The following is a 13,786-nucleotide window of genomic DNA, read 5'->3' as shown; positions in this document are numbered from 1 at the left end:
TCTTTAAGGATTTGTAACTCTTTAGCAGTGTTCTCCTGCAATTCTTTAAGGGATTTTTGTGCTTCCTCTTTANTGTCTTCTACCTGTTTACCAGTGTTTCTTTGTATTTCTTTAAGTGTGTTATTAAAGTCCTTCTTGAAGTCCTCTACCATCATCAGGAGATATGCTTTTAGATCCGTGTCCCTACTGTGGCCCTACTCATGCCGGTTTCTGCTTCCCTAACTAATGCAGTCTCCAAGACCTTTTCCAGTGTAGTCACTGACATGTAAATACCTGTCTGTATATTTCTGAGCCAGTCCTGTCATACTCATCAGTGGCAGTAGATCCTCCTGGGGACACTCAGTGTTTGTATTTAGCTTTTATTTCCATGATTCATCCTACAGTGGTTTTGATAGAATTCATACGTATGAATTTTTCTATAATTAATATGTATTTTAAGTTACATACTATTAAAATTTATAAAATTCATGATATCAGGTGTGTTCTTAGCTTAATGGTATAACTTCTACTCTGACATTAATTTTAATAAAATTATATACTATGTTAACATTGTATTTATAAGAAACTCTCTACCCTATTCTCATAAAGTTTAATATTAGCAGTAATAGTACATATCTTTCAGACATATCCTTATTATTTCAGTTAAGTTGGTAAAAAGCTTTTTATGTAAAAAAATTGTGATCAGAATTTCATTAAATAGTTTGTTAAATATATATATGCTTTATAGAACGAGTTTCTTCTGTTGTAGAAAGGATGTAAATTTGGAATATAACACTAAAATCTCCTGTTTTATTGGAATAGAACATGACTTATTCTGAAGTTTTAGATATTATACAGAAATTCTTGCAGGTTTACCATGCAGAGGCAGTGACCTGCAGGAGCAGTAAGCATACATAGTACATATACAGATCTTGGCTGATGAAAATAGTCTATGCATCTCTGGAGAAAAAAACAAGATTCCATAGTTAGGACAAGGGAATTAGAGATAAGTCAAGAACATCCTGAATTTCTAGAAATTAAACACATTGTTGGCTAATAGAGAATATCAAATCTGGAACATTGTGATCATCATCAAAGCAATGTTAGTGATGGGTTAGAATTCATTGAGAAAAGCCAGAATGTATGAATTCTTCTTGCTAATGAGGAAATAAAATGGGTTGAATGGAAAACTATAGGGCAGAGTGACTAATAAATGTAAAAATGAAACTAATATAACACCATTTTGCCATCATGATGGTAATTATTGTTTTGATTGTGAATCATGATACAGCAGGTTTTAAACTACTAGATTCTAAAGGTTTGATAATGAATTTACTCTCTGCTAGTGACAAGAGTGAGGTCAGAATAGAGCTAAGTTGAACATCCTTTAATCAACTATACCAGTTCTCCATCCCAGAGGAGAACTTGTGTTCTCATAGACTTTTTATTAGATGTATTGAGAAGTACAATGTCACATATGAAGTCTCTATGCCAAAAATGCATGATCAACATCTCAGCGTGAAAAAGTTCCAGCCACACCTTTTTATTTTTTGGCAAAATAAGTAGGTGCACTTTTCAAGTCAGTGTCATAAGGCAAAGTCTAAGTAGACTAAAGATAATTTGATGTTGACATCTGAGTACACGAAAGATAAATATGCATTGTTTAGGATTAGAGCAGAAAGTCAAAAGACATTTGGAGAGGGCTAAGTATTTGGTAATCCCATAACAGGGTAAATTAAGTCTGTTAATTATTTGAAACAAGCACTGTAACAATGTGAAGGAAATAAATTGTTTTCATGAAATACTGATGTGTTTCGGGGGATCAGGACATAGTTTTCTGGAGGCTGTTCCCAGTAATGTAGTAATGCCAGGTTCAATGGGAGACAGAGATAAAGGCACACCCAAAATATAGATTAATGTGCCAGTATAAAATTATTGGTGAATTGTTTTAAAGTGTATTCAGGAAGTCTTTACAGTATCACAGCTTTTCTTGACGTTTGAAAGTAATAGAAAGTGTAAAACTTCTAACATATTACCCTAGAATGTGAAGTGAAGCAAGGATTTTATTTTATTTTAGATTTGTCAGGTGTGCCCAGCAGGGGAGTTATTTCACTGTAAGTGCTCAGCCATTTACAACGCAAAGGAGATGTTTGTGAGGGTTTTGTTGCATTAAAGCTGTGAACAGAACATATTTACCTGGATGTCTGAACCTTGCTTGGCTAAGCTCAAATTCTGTTTTCTAGAAGAGGGGAGTTTCAACCTAGAATATTCAGAAGGCTGCCTACCTATCACCTGCATCACTCAGCTATTTCGAGTAAACTCATTCCACCCACTTGAAACCTTGCAGGTTTCTCTTTCCCAGTCATTTGCTCTGTTCTTATGTTTCTCTGCTGTTGTGGTTCTAAGTTCTTACCCCCTTCCACATTCCCCAGTCATCTCCCCTTTCTACCTACAAAATAAATCCCCTTTCTTTCAAACTTTGTGCCTCACTGTGATAATTGGGTTCTCCTAGTGACCCTTCCATTCTCAGGTTCTAACTCCTGATAAAAGGAAAGTTCAATACAGATCAAGAGCCCATGTGACACCTGATGTTTAACAAATGTGTTTTGTCAACATCTCGTAATCAAATTCCAGTTAGAAAGTAAGCTGTTGTCTGGCACAGGTTGTCTAAGAGATTGGCAGTTTTTAATACAGGTATCAATTCATTTTCTTGCTGAAGTAAACCCCACTGCTTTCCCTTAGAATTTCCTGAGAATTTCTACTAGTCCCATATAGAAATACTTACATATACATTTTATAATTAAAATATCCCTCAGTAATTCAGCACCAGGGTACCTGTTATGTTCTTGCCTCTGCATTCATGGGCCTAGATGCACATCTGGAAATATTGTTAAAATAGCCAAAATATATTTGATTTTATGGTATATATTTGCTTTATGGAAATTCATGCTGAACATACCTAAGACCCCATTCTTTATTTACTCTGGCTTAATGTAACAATTTTTTTACAGCACTTACAGGTTACCATTATTTAGAGAAGACATCATTGTGTGACATTTTGAAGCAAAGAGCTCCTCGACAATATCGAATCAGAGCAAAGCTAAGATCTTACAAGCCCAGAAGACTTCCTCAGTCTGTTAAACTTTTTTGTCCTAAATGCCATTTATTGTAAGTATTTTCTAAAATGAAAAAAAAAAGTATTTTCATGTCATATTGTTTGTATATATGTATGCCCATATGTATGTGTGTGTTTGTGTGTGTGTGTGGTTTTAAGTCCTGAGAAATGAATAAAATATGATTTAATTTATAGTATTTTTAAATAATGCTAATGAAAGGGAAAATATTTAAATCTTTTTGAGTTGTTCTTAGTAATAAATAACAAGTAAAAATAGGTACTTTCATGCTTTAAATCTAATGTTTAGTAGGTATGATAGATGCCAGTCAAAAGTTGTGTCATGCTTAACAACTATAATGCCTTCATTCCAAACATCAGTTATTATGTAAATACTTAAATATATAGAACTTTTTAATTCTTACTAATATATATTCATCTCCAAACATGTTTACATAGTGAGTTTCAAGTCCTGTTTTTTGTTTCAATACAATGTACCATAGTGCCTCAAAACACAGAGTGGCATTTTAGAAATTGCAGGAGGTGCACAATCATCCTCATTGGTATAGCATCCGTCAGGCTTTCACTCTGTTGTGCTGTCACATAGATATCTACATATTTGTGTATTTGCATATTATTAATATCTCTCTAGGGTAATTTAAGCATTTTTTTTGCCTCTCAAAAATTGAAACTATAGTGATTGAGAAGAAAGTTAATCATTAAATTCTTTTAATAAAAACTGAGATATCCAAAGGGGGGGACGCACATGATCATCTCATTAGATGCTGAGAAAGCATTTGACAAAATTCAACATACCTTCATGGTAAAAGTGTAACCCAGTCACAAAAGAACACACATGGTATGCACTAACTGATATGTAGATATTAGCCTAAAAGCTTGGAATACCAAGATACAATTCACAGACCACATGAAGCTTCAGAAGAAGGAAGACCAAAGTACAAATGCTTCAGTCCTTGTTAGAAGGGTGAACAAATACTCAAGGGAGGAAATATGGAGATGAAGTGTGGAGCAGATATTGAAGGAAAGGCTATCCAGAGACTGCCCCACCTGGGGATCTATCCCATATACAGTCACCAAACCCAGACACTGTTGTGGATGCCAAGAAGTGCTTGCTGACAGGAGACTGATATAGCTGTCTCCTGAGAGGCTTTGCCAGAGTCTGACAAATATAGAGGCGGATGCTCGCAGCCAACCATTGGACTGAGCACAGGATCCCCAGTGGAGGAGTTGGAGAAGGGACTGAAGGAGCTGAAGGGGTTTGCAACCCCATAGGAAGAATAACAATATCAACCAACCAGACCTCCCAGAGCTTCCAGGGACCAAACCACCAACCAAAGAGTACACATCGAGGGACCCATTGCCTCCAGCCGCATATGTAGCAGAGGATGGCCTTGTCAGGCATCAGTGGGAGAAGAGGCCTTTGGTCCTGTGAAGGCTTGATGCCCCAGTGTAGGGGAGTGACAGAGCAGGGAGGTGGGAGTGGGTGGGTGGATGGAGGAACATCTTCAGAAGTGTGGGGGGGATGGGTTAGGGAGTTTTGGGGGCGGGGGGGGGACAACTGGGAAAGGGGATAACATTTGAAGTGTAAATAAAGAAAATATCCAATTTAAAACGTAAAACAAAACTGAGATATCTGGGCCACAGCAGGCATCTTCCAATAACTCAACAAAAACTCCGACACAAAGGGAAAGAGGAGTGGCATTCACTGTGTTCTCTAGACCTTTTAGGAATTGTGTGCATGTACAAGAAGAGTGATATTATAGACATGTAGGGAATGGGCACTGTTCAAATAGGAATGCCCCATGAATGTTACATTGTCCAAAGTGGAAGAGTCTGTTATGTCTGTCACTCAGCATGCTGTAGGTTGGCATCATTGTAAACAAGCAGGTTAATGTCGAGATTCTGGCCAAAAGGATCAGTGTTGCAATGGAACACTTCAAGCACTTGAAGAGCTGAGACAGCTTCCTGAAGCAGGTGAAGGAGAACGTTCAGAAGAAAGAGGAAGCCAAGGAGACCAGGTCACCTGGGTTCAGATGAAGTGCTAACCTGTGCTACCCAGAGAGGTACACTTCGTCAGGACTAATGGAAGGAGCCTGAGCTGCTAGAGTACAAGGCGTATGATTTCATGGCCTAATGTACAGAAAAGAAATAAAGGGCCTAGATTGCAAAAGGAAAACAAAAACAAAAACAATACATTGAGGAATCTGTTTTTTATGCATGTGATTAAACTCAGAGTGTCATGAAGATTTAGGTAATTTGTAAAACAGTACCAGATTATATTTCATTTAATGCCACAGTACTGTTCTTCAAGAATAAAACTATGCTATGATTTCCGTCTAGACAAATATGTGTCTTTGAAAGGATAAGTGATTACGTAAACTTGCAAACCCAGTTGGTAACAGAATCATGATAAGCACTTTAGTCTTTTAATTCCAAGCCATGGTGTTTTTATTGCATGGTAGTTTATTCAACTCGTGTGAATGACTAATTATCAAAATTAAGTGAAGCTAATAATGCTTTAGTTTCCCTGTGATGGTGAGATTCATTGGGTTGAAGACATGGCTATGTGTAAAGGACAAGGGATTGGGACTGGGAATAACTGTAGGTCATCTTGCATGTTACACTTGGTTTGAGCCAGAGAGGTGGATGACCAGGTGAAGACACCTGCTGCCAAGCCTGATGACCTGTGTAAAGTCCTTGTGACCAACATTGTAGGAAATTGTCCTTTCTCCTCTACACATGCACTATGGCACGTATGAACCTGCACAGATACAATCTCTGTGCTTATGGTATGTATTTACCTACCCATAAAATGTTAAAAACCTATTGAGTGAAATGTGTTAAATCTGGAAAATGAATTATCTCCTTAATTTAGGAAAGTTTATCTGGTTTAATCTGCATATAAGATAGTGTAAAATAGAATAAGAATTCATTCTAGATTACTTGTGTTTATGTGTGAGTGTTTTTCCTACATGTGTTTATATTGTGCCCACAAAGTTCAGAGCTAGAGCTACAAATGGCTTTAAGTTACCATGTGGATGCTGAGAAATGAACTTTGGTTCTCTGCAGGAGAAGCACATGCTTTTAACCACTGAGTTATCTCTTCAGCCCCTAAACCAGTTTTCTTTTTGAGTAATTTATTAAATTAGAATTGTTGCGAATATACCTACATTGTTTGCTGATATTTTGTTATCAATCATTTTAGGCAAGAAATTCCATCTGAGGAAAATGTGGATAAAATTTTGCAAGATGCTACAGCTACAGCCCCAGACAGCAAGCTGCAGGATACACCATTGTATGACTCAGAAGTCTGGACCACTGAAGGTCAAGGAGGACGGCAGGTTGCGGTCCATTTTGTAAAGAATGATGGCATCCTTCCACACTCAAGTGAATGTCTAGTTTTGATTGAAGGTAGGACACTTGGTAATGGGTGTTTTAAATATTATTTTGTATGTTTCTCTATTGTTAACTTATGTGTACCTACTACTTATGAAGTAAATGTACTGTTAATTAAATTTCTCAAGACAGAATACTAGATTCAAATATATATGAGCACATACACCTATTTGAATTACATTTTCAAATTATGTATTAAACTCATGTTTATTTCAGTACTTTATTGCATTCCTGTCTGTAATAAAATCAACTCAGTGGATCTATTATGTTGACTAGTTGCTTATGTGAAGCTGTCGGTATTGTAGCCTCTGGGTTTCACTGTTGGGTCATAATACTAGGATGAACATTCTCAACTAAAGATACCTGAGTCAGAGAAAGGAGCCATGAAAAGGCATGTTAACATGACAACTTTGAGATTGGAATTGTGCTGTTTCTTCTTCTTCTTTTTGCATCTAATTATTTGTAACTTCATATTTTTTTTGTCATGTAAAGTTTAAATTTTCTTCGAAATTTGAACTCTCTATTATGTGCATTTCTTTGTAATGCTTGCTGTGTCCCCCATGTTACAGCCTATATCTTGTCCTGATTCTCTGTGTGCTGCTAAAGAATTTCTTTTTTTTCCCTTTTTTACCAGGAGGCTGGCTCTGTGAAATCTCTAGACTGTCGAGCATGTTTCACAGTGTGATCCCTGTGCGGTCTGGCCCTGAGGACCTGGAGCTCCTAGATCTCACAGCACCATTCCTCATCCGAGGGAAGGTGTGTCACTATGGGTGTGTGTTCCTTTGGGGTATCGGGGCAATTCAGCTGTGTCTCTTTTCCCTACCCTCCCTTGCTTGGCTGCTATTGCTTACCTTCCTCCATGCTCAGTTGAGACTTAATTGTGCCAGTTTCTACTTACACAAAGTCCTTAAGCTATAATGATTGTGGCACAGAATTTGATCTTTTCTAGTCTGTTGTTGTGGGGTGCAACAGTCACATGCTAGGGAGTGACAAACTAGAGCTCTCTGTGGATTCCTGGATTATGAGGGTCCACAGCTGTGTATATACTAATCAGTAAGTTATGTGAATTGGTGTACCCAGTTTTAAGTTCTAGAGCATCTGTACTCAATTTTCCTTGTACATTTCTATAGATCTAAATATTCTGGGTACAACATAGAAGGCTTACAATGTTTTCTAAGTCACAAGCTAAATTTGTTTCTTCTACAGGAATTTAGGCTCTCATAGCTAAGGGGACATTAGAGAGGTACAAATAAGTGAGCTCAGTGGCTGAGCCAGTGCCTTGCAGACTTCCTGCCACTGAAAGCTGACAGAGTGTGGAGTCCATGATTCTGCCTTGGAAGGGCGAAGTCAAGCGCCCTGTAGTTCTGAGGAGACACTCACCTTGGAGACCCTGTGCTTTGAGACGCCTCATACCATAGCATCATGCCATTTTCACTCCCCCTCTTCCTTCAGTCTCTGTTCCACTCTTTGTTCCTGTATTTCCTTTAGACAGGAACAATTCTGGGTTAAAATTTTGGAGATGGGTAGGTGAACCCATCCCTCAAACAGGGGCCATGCCTAACCTCTGGATATGGTCTCAACAGGTTCTCCCTCCCCTTTGTGGGGTATTTCAGCTAATGTCATCCTTGTGGGGTCCTGGGAGGTTCTTGCTTTCCTGGCATCTGGGACTTTCTGGTTGCTACCCCCCAGCTCCCCATTCTCCATTGCTATATATCTCTGTTCAATTTCCTGACCCTCTGTACATCTCCTCCATCTCCTCCCATACCTGATTCTTCCTCTCTTTTTCCCCTCTCTCCCCCCTTCCTCCCAAGTTCCTCTCACCCTCTACTTCTCTTGATTATATTGTTCCCCCTTCTAAGTAGGACTGAAGCATCCACTCATTGGTCTTCCTTCCTCTTGAGCTTCATGTGGTCCATGAGTTGTATCATAGGTATTTCACGCTCTTTGCCTAATATTCACTTATCAGTGACTACTAACTGAATTTTATGTATTTAAATACTTACTATTTTTTTCTTATTCCCTTCAGATGTAAACAGTGCTCAAACTTGAAAACCATACAAAACTTAAGTATCATTCCTAATAAAAGACTATGGATTCCTTCCTCTGTGGCAGAAGGTAAGGTAGTTTTTTTGTATCCTATAGTTTTAATTCTGTCATCTCACTAATTTGTATTTCAGTATTTTTGAATACTTATGGCACAATTATCTTAGCTTTTAACTGACATCTGTTAGCAACAATTGTAATAATAAAATAAGGGCTGACTATTTAAAATACTTGCTATCATTTTCAAGCCTTTTAATTATAATCATATTTCAATACTTGACCACTTGTTTTCAATTTAATTATTGATCACAAATTCAGATCCTGAGAAAATCTTTATGATCCATACTTAGTGTTAGAACAGTTGTTGAGATGGCTGTTGCTGTCCTCCCAAGTCTTTAGCTAGCACATAGGAGTCTCTGTTGTACACATGATTGGTTACCTAGCCTTTGTTTTTAGCTTCTAGAAGGGTACATTGTAAGGCATGTACTTAAAGCTTTTCCTATTAACTTTTAGATTATCCTTAATTGTGAAGCTAGGTCTTCTACTAGTAGTGTTCTGCCTACTAGATTTATATATTTTCTTTTCCATAAGAACAGCCACTCTTTGTAGATCTCACAATATTGTGCTTCCATTGAGTCTATATTTTCAAGCCAAGTTCTCTACCACCTTTTGTTACGTTCCCACACTTAGGATTATTATTATTATTATTTTTTGTCTCCTCAGTAAATGCCCATTTTGCCAACATTTTTTCAAAGTTTGCCCTTCATAGCCATTGACAGCTGTAGGTTTAATTTGGACAACTCAAAATACATTGAGAATTCTTATTTCATGAAACTGGATCCTCAGCTCATTTCCTCTAGACTGAATTTTTGTTTTCTAAACATGTATATATGTGTTTTCTCATGATATCTTTTTGTCTCATGGTACAACTATATCATACTTTTGGCCACTAGGACCCCATGTTACTTTGCATGAGTTTCTCCTGTTGAGATGGGCAATGCCGTTTCATGTGCTCTGTTGTTTTGAATTTCAGTCTCCTTAGGGTTGCTTCAGTATAACTAAGACCTTCTGAAACAACTATCCTGTCTTTCGGCTTTTGCATACTGCAATTGGTTCTATGCTCCAACATAGTGTTTTGACTTGCCCCCTTAATTCATCTTTGTAGTGGAATATGGGCAATGTATACAGAACGTAATAGAATGTTCCATACATCCATGAATGTTTTCAACTCCTGACAAAAGGTGTTTTCCTTAACTGCAAATTCTCATACGTTTGGTATCTCCAACTTATTCATTCTTCCTCATCCTAGCAAATTATGGAACCCAAGATTTTGTCATGGTTTTTCTTTCAACCAGATTACATCTCTGTTAGTAATAATGATAATAATATTAATAATAGTAATAAAGAATACTTTACTCATATGACGAAGGGGAATAAACTTAACAGTAGTAAACTTTGTATTGCTTTCAACAATATTCTATGATTTCCATTTTATTTTTAATATAAGTAACTTGCAGTAAGTTACATCGTATTAATCATTTGTTGTTGTTTCTACCTAGTATTAGGATACAATTCTTTATGTCATGAGACTACTCTTATATAAATATGGTGGAGTATTCCAAAGTGATTCTGTTATTTGGCAGCTTTCATAAATTGGTCCAGGATAAGAAAGCTTTCTTTTTCTTATAATACTCTCAGTAAACATTATCCACTCCTATGCACTATCATAAACCACTTTTGCTTTTACCTTATAGAAAATCTAGCAACTTGGAATAATGTGGTTTTTTTCTCCTCACTAGTTCTGGGCATTGTACCTCTACAGTATGTGTTTGTTATGACTTTCACGTTTGATGATGGAACCGGAGTATTGGATGTCTACCTCAAGGATTCTGTAAGTAACAGACCTGGTTAAAAACAAACAAACAAACAAACAAACAGCCCCCAAATCAAAAAACATTTAACTGAAATTTATATTTAACGTCTTTAATATTCATCTTAGCTTTACTTCATGGTGACTTGTCCAGACCTTTTAGGTCTAAAACTCAGCTTATCTTTATTTTGTTCTTAAAAGGATTTAAAATAACTTAAAATGTAAGAATGAAATACAGCCCGTAAATCTAAAATTATGTTTTTGTCTATAACATTTGATTTTTCTATTATAAATCAAATTTTTTTAAAAATACAAAGTTGAGAGACGAAATCTGAAGAGCCATTCTCCCTGTCGTTGATAATTTTCACTACTGGGCAAATGAGCAGAAATAGAGCTACAGTGTCATAAATTTGCTGTACTCTGTAAGCCACCATAGTTTCATCTAAAAGAAAATGGAGAATACAGATATGTATCATTCCATATATTGTGGAGAAGTGCAGAAGACCTCTGTAATTTCTGACACTAGTAGCTGTAAGTTGAGAAGTTCTTGAAACTGCCATTAGCTCCCCTTCTCCCTGTGAAACCAAGGGTGTTAATTTTCCTGCACAGTATACAAAGCAGCTATGGAGGCTTCACCTAGGCCAGTGGTTCTCAACCCATCTAATTCTGCTGTTGTGGTTATAAGTGACCCCAACCATACAATTATTTTTTTGCTACTTCACAACTGGAATTTTAGGGGTTTTGTTGATTGCATTTTCTTCAGGAATTTGCATGTCATCCTTGTGCAGGAACTTTCCTAATTTCTCTGTATCATTGTAATTTAGTATTTGTGCTGCAAAAGCCAGCACTTGCTTTGTTTTTTTTTTTTTTTGGTTTGTTTGTTTTTTTGTTTTGTTTTGATTTGTTTTGCTGTTTATTGCTTTTTAACTTACATAAATCGGAAAACAATCCAAGTTGAGATTAAGTGATTTTTTTTTTATTTTAATCTGGACAGTTTGTCAATCACTTATTATTTTCTAATTGGATAGTTTGTTTATTTACATGTCAAATGTTACCCCCTTTCCAGGTTTCCCCTCTGCAAACTCCTATCCCATCCCCCCTTTCCCTGTTCCTATGAGGGTGCTTCCCCATGCACCTACCCACTCCTGCCTCACTGCCCTAGCGTTCCTCTACACTGGGGCATCAAGCCTTCACAGGACCAAGGGCCTTCCCTCCTGTTGATGCCAGATAAGGCGCCTTCTGCTAACTCCTCCATTGAGGTTTCTGTGCTCAGTCCAATGGTTGGCTGTGAGCCTCTGCATCTTTATTGATTAGGCTCTGGCAGAGCCTCTCAGGTGACAGCTATATTAGGCTCTTGTCAACAAGTACTTCTTGGCTTCAACAATAGTGTCTGGGTTTGGTGCGGGCATATGGGATGGATCTCCAGGTGGGGCAGTCTCTGACTGGCTTTTCCTTTAGTCTCTGTTCCATTCTTTGTCCCTGTATTTCCTGGGATTTTCCAGTTGCTACCCCCAGTTCTCCATCCCCCATTGCTACACACCTCTGTTCAATTTCCTGACCCTCTGTACATCTCCTCCATCTCCTCCCATACCTGATTCTTCCTCTTTTCCCCCTCTCCCTCCCCTCTTCCTCCCAAGTCCCTTTCCATGATTATTTTTTCCCCCTTCTAAGTAGGACCAAAATATCTTCCTCATGAGCTTCATGTGGTCTGTGAGTTGTATCATAGGTATTCCATGCTCTTTGCCTAATATCCACTTAACAGTGAGTACATACCATGTGTGGTCTTTTGTGACCAAATTAACTCACGAAGGATATTTGCTAGACCCATCCATTTCCCTGCAAATTTCATGAAGCCATTGTTTTTAATAGCTGAGTAGTTTTCCATTGTGTAAATGTACCACATTTTCTGTATCCATTTCTCTGTTGAGGGACATGTGGGTTCTTTCCATCTCCTGGCTATTATAAATTTGGCTGCTATGAACATAGTAGAGTGTGTGTTTTTATTACATGTTGGAGCATCTTCTGGGTATATATGCCCAGGAGTGGGACATCTGGGTCCTCAGGTAGTACTATGTCCAATTTTCGGAGGAACTGCCAGACTGATTTCCAGAGTGTACCAGCTTGCAATCAAACCAGCAATGAAGAAGTGTTCCTCTTTCTCCACATCTTCACCAGCATCTGCTGTCACCTGAGTTTTTGATCTTAGCCATTCTGACTGGTGTGATGTGGAATCTCAAGGCATCTGTTTCTTTAAGTTAGGGAAGTTTTTGTCTATAATTTTGTTGAAGATATTTACTGGCTTTTTAAGTTGGTAATGTTCTCTCTCTTCTATACCTATTATCTTTAGGTTTGGTCTTCTCACTGTCCTGGATTTCCTGGATGTTTTGGGTTAGGAGCTTTTTGCATTTTGCATTTTCTTTAGGTATGGGAAGATTTCTTTTATAACTTTGTTGAAGATATTTACTGGCCCTTTAACTTGGGAATCTTCACTCTTTTCTATACTATTTATCCTTAGTTTTGGTTTTCTCATTGTGTCCTGAATTTCTTGGATGTTTTGGGTTAGGAGCTTTTTGCATTTTGCCTATTCTTTGACTGTTGTGTCAATGTTTTCTATGTTATCTTCTGCACCTGAGATTCTCTCTTCTATCTTTTGTATTCTCTTGCTAATGCTTGCATCTATGACTCCTGATCTTTTCCTAGGTTTTCTATCTCCAGAGTTGTCACCCTTTGTGATTTCTTTATTGTTTCTATTTCCATTTTTATATTCTGGATGGTTTTGTTCAATTTGTTCAATTCCTTCACCTGTTTGGTTGTGTTTTTCTGTAATTCTTTAAGGGATTTATGTGTTTCCTCTTTAAGTGTTTCTACCTGTTTGCCTGTGTTCTTCTGTATTTCTTTGAGGGAGTTATTTATGTCATTCTTAAAGCCTTCTGTCATCATCATGAGATGTGATTTTTAAATCAGAGTCTTGCTTTTCTGGTGTGTTGAGGTATCCAGGGTTCACTCTGGTGGGAGAATTGGGTTCTGATGATGCCAAGTAGCCTTGGTTTCTGTTGCTTATGTTCTTGCCCTTGCCTCTTGCCATCTGGTTGTCTCTGGTGTTAGCTGGTCTTGCTATCTCTTACTATGGCTCATCCTTGTAAGCTTGTGTGTTAGCACTCCTGGGAGACCAGTTCTCTCTGGGAGGAATTTGGGTATGGAGAGCTATGGCACAGGGTTAGCTCTGGGGCACAGAAGGAAACCGGAAGGATATCCCGAGCTTTTGTCCCCGCTGGCAAGAACACACTCAGGANAACCGGAATCTTCTGCGGCAAAGCTTTATTGCTTACTTCTCAGGAAGATCCCGACCCCAGAAAATGGAGTCC

At 37.8% G+C, this 13,786-nt stretch overlaps 1 protein-coding gene and 1 non-coding gene across 5 annotated transcripts in view; one reads left to right on the top strand and one right to left on the bottom strand.

Moving 5' to 3' along the window:
• The window catches only part of LOC110283827 (protection of telomeres protein 1-like), a 49,742-nt gene that overhangs the window by 31,243 nt on the left and 4,713 nt on the right, over positions 1-13,786 (top strand). For all 4 annotated transcript variants that reach the window (XM_021149361.2, XM_029471541.1, XM_029471542.1 and 1 more), the window contains exons 11-15: positions 2,991-3,147; positions 6,318-6,523; positions 7,143-7,278; positions 8,535-8,623; positions 10,351-10,442. In XM_021149361.2, coding sequence (XP_021005020.1) covers positions 2,991-3,147; positions 6,318-6,523; positions 7,143-7,278; positions 8,535-8,623; positions 10,351-10,442 — 680 coding nt within the window. The remainder of the gene's footprint in view (positions 1-2,990; positions 3,148-6,317; positions 6,524-7,142; positions 7,279-8,534; positions 8,624-10,350; positions 10,443-13,786) is intronic.
• LOC115029834 lies at positions 11,165-11,269 on the bottom strand. The gene has a single exon (XR_003835391.1). It is a non-coding gene; the product is annotated as a U6 spliceosomal RNA (small nuclear RNA).

Source organism: Mus caroli, chromosome 17 (genome assembly GCF_900094665.2).
Source record: "Mus caroli chromosome 17, CAROLI_EIJ_v1.1, whole genome shotgun sequence".
Classification (NCBI taxonomy): Eukaryota; Metazoa; Chordata; class Mammalia; order Rodentia; family Muridae; genus Mus; species Mus caroli.
The sequence above is the reverse complement of the archived record's forward strand: the minus strand, read 5'-3'. Positions and strand labels throughout refer to the sequence as shown.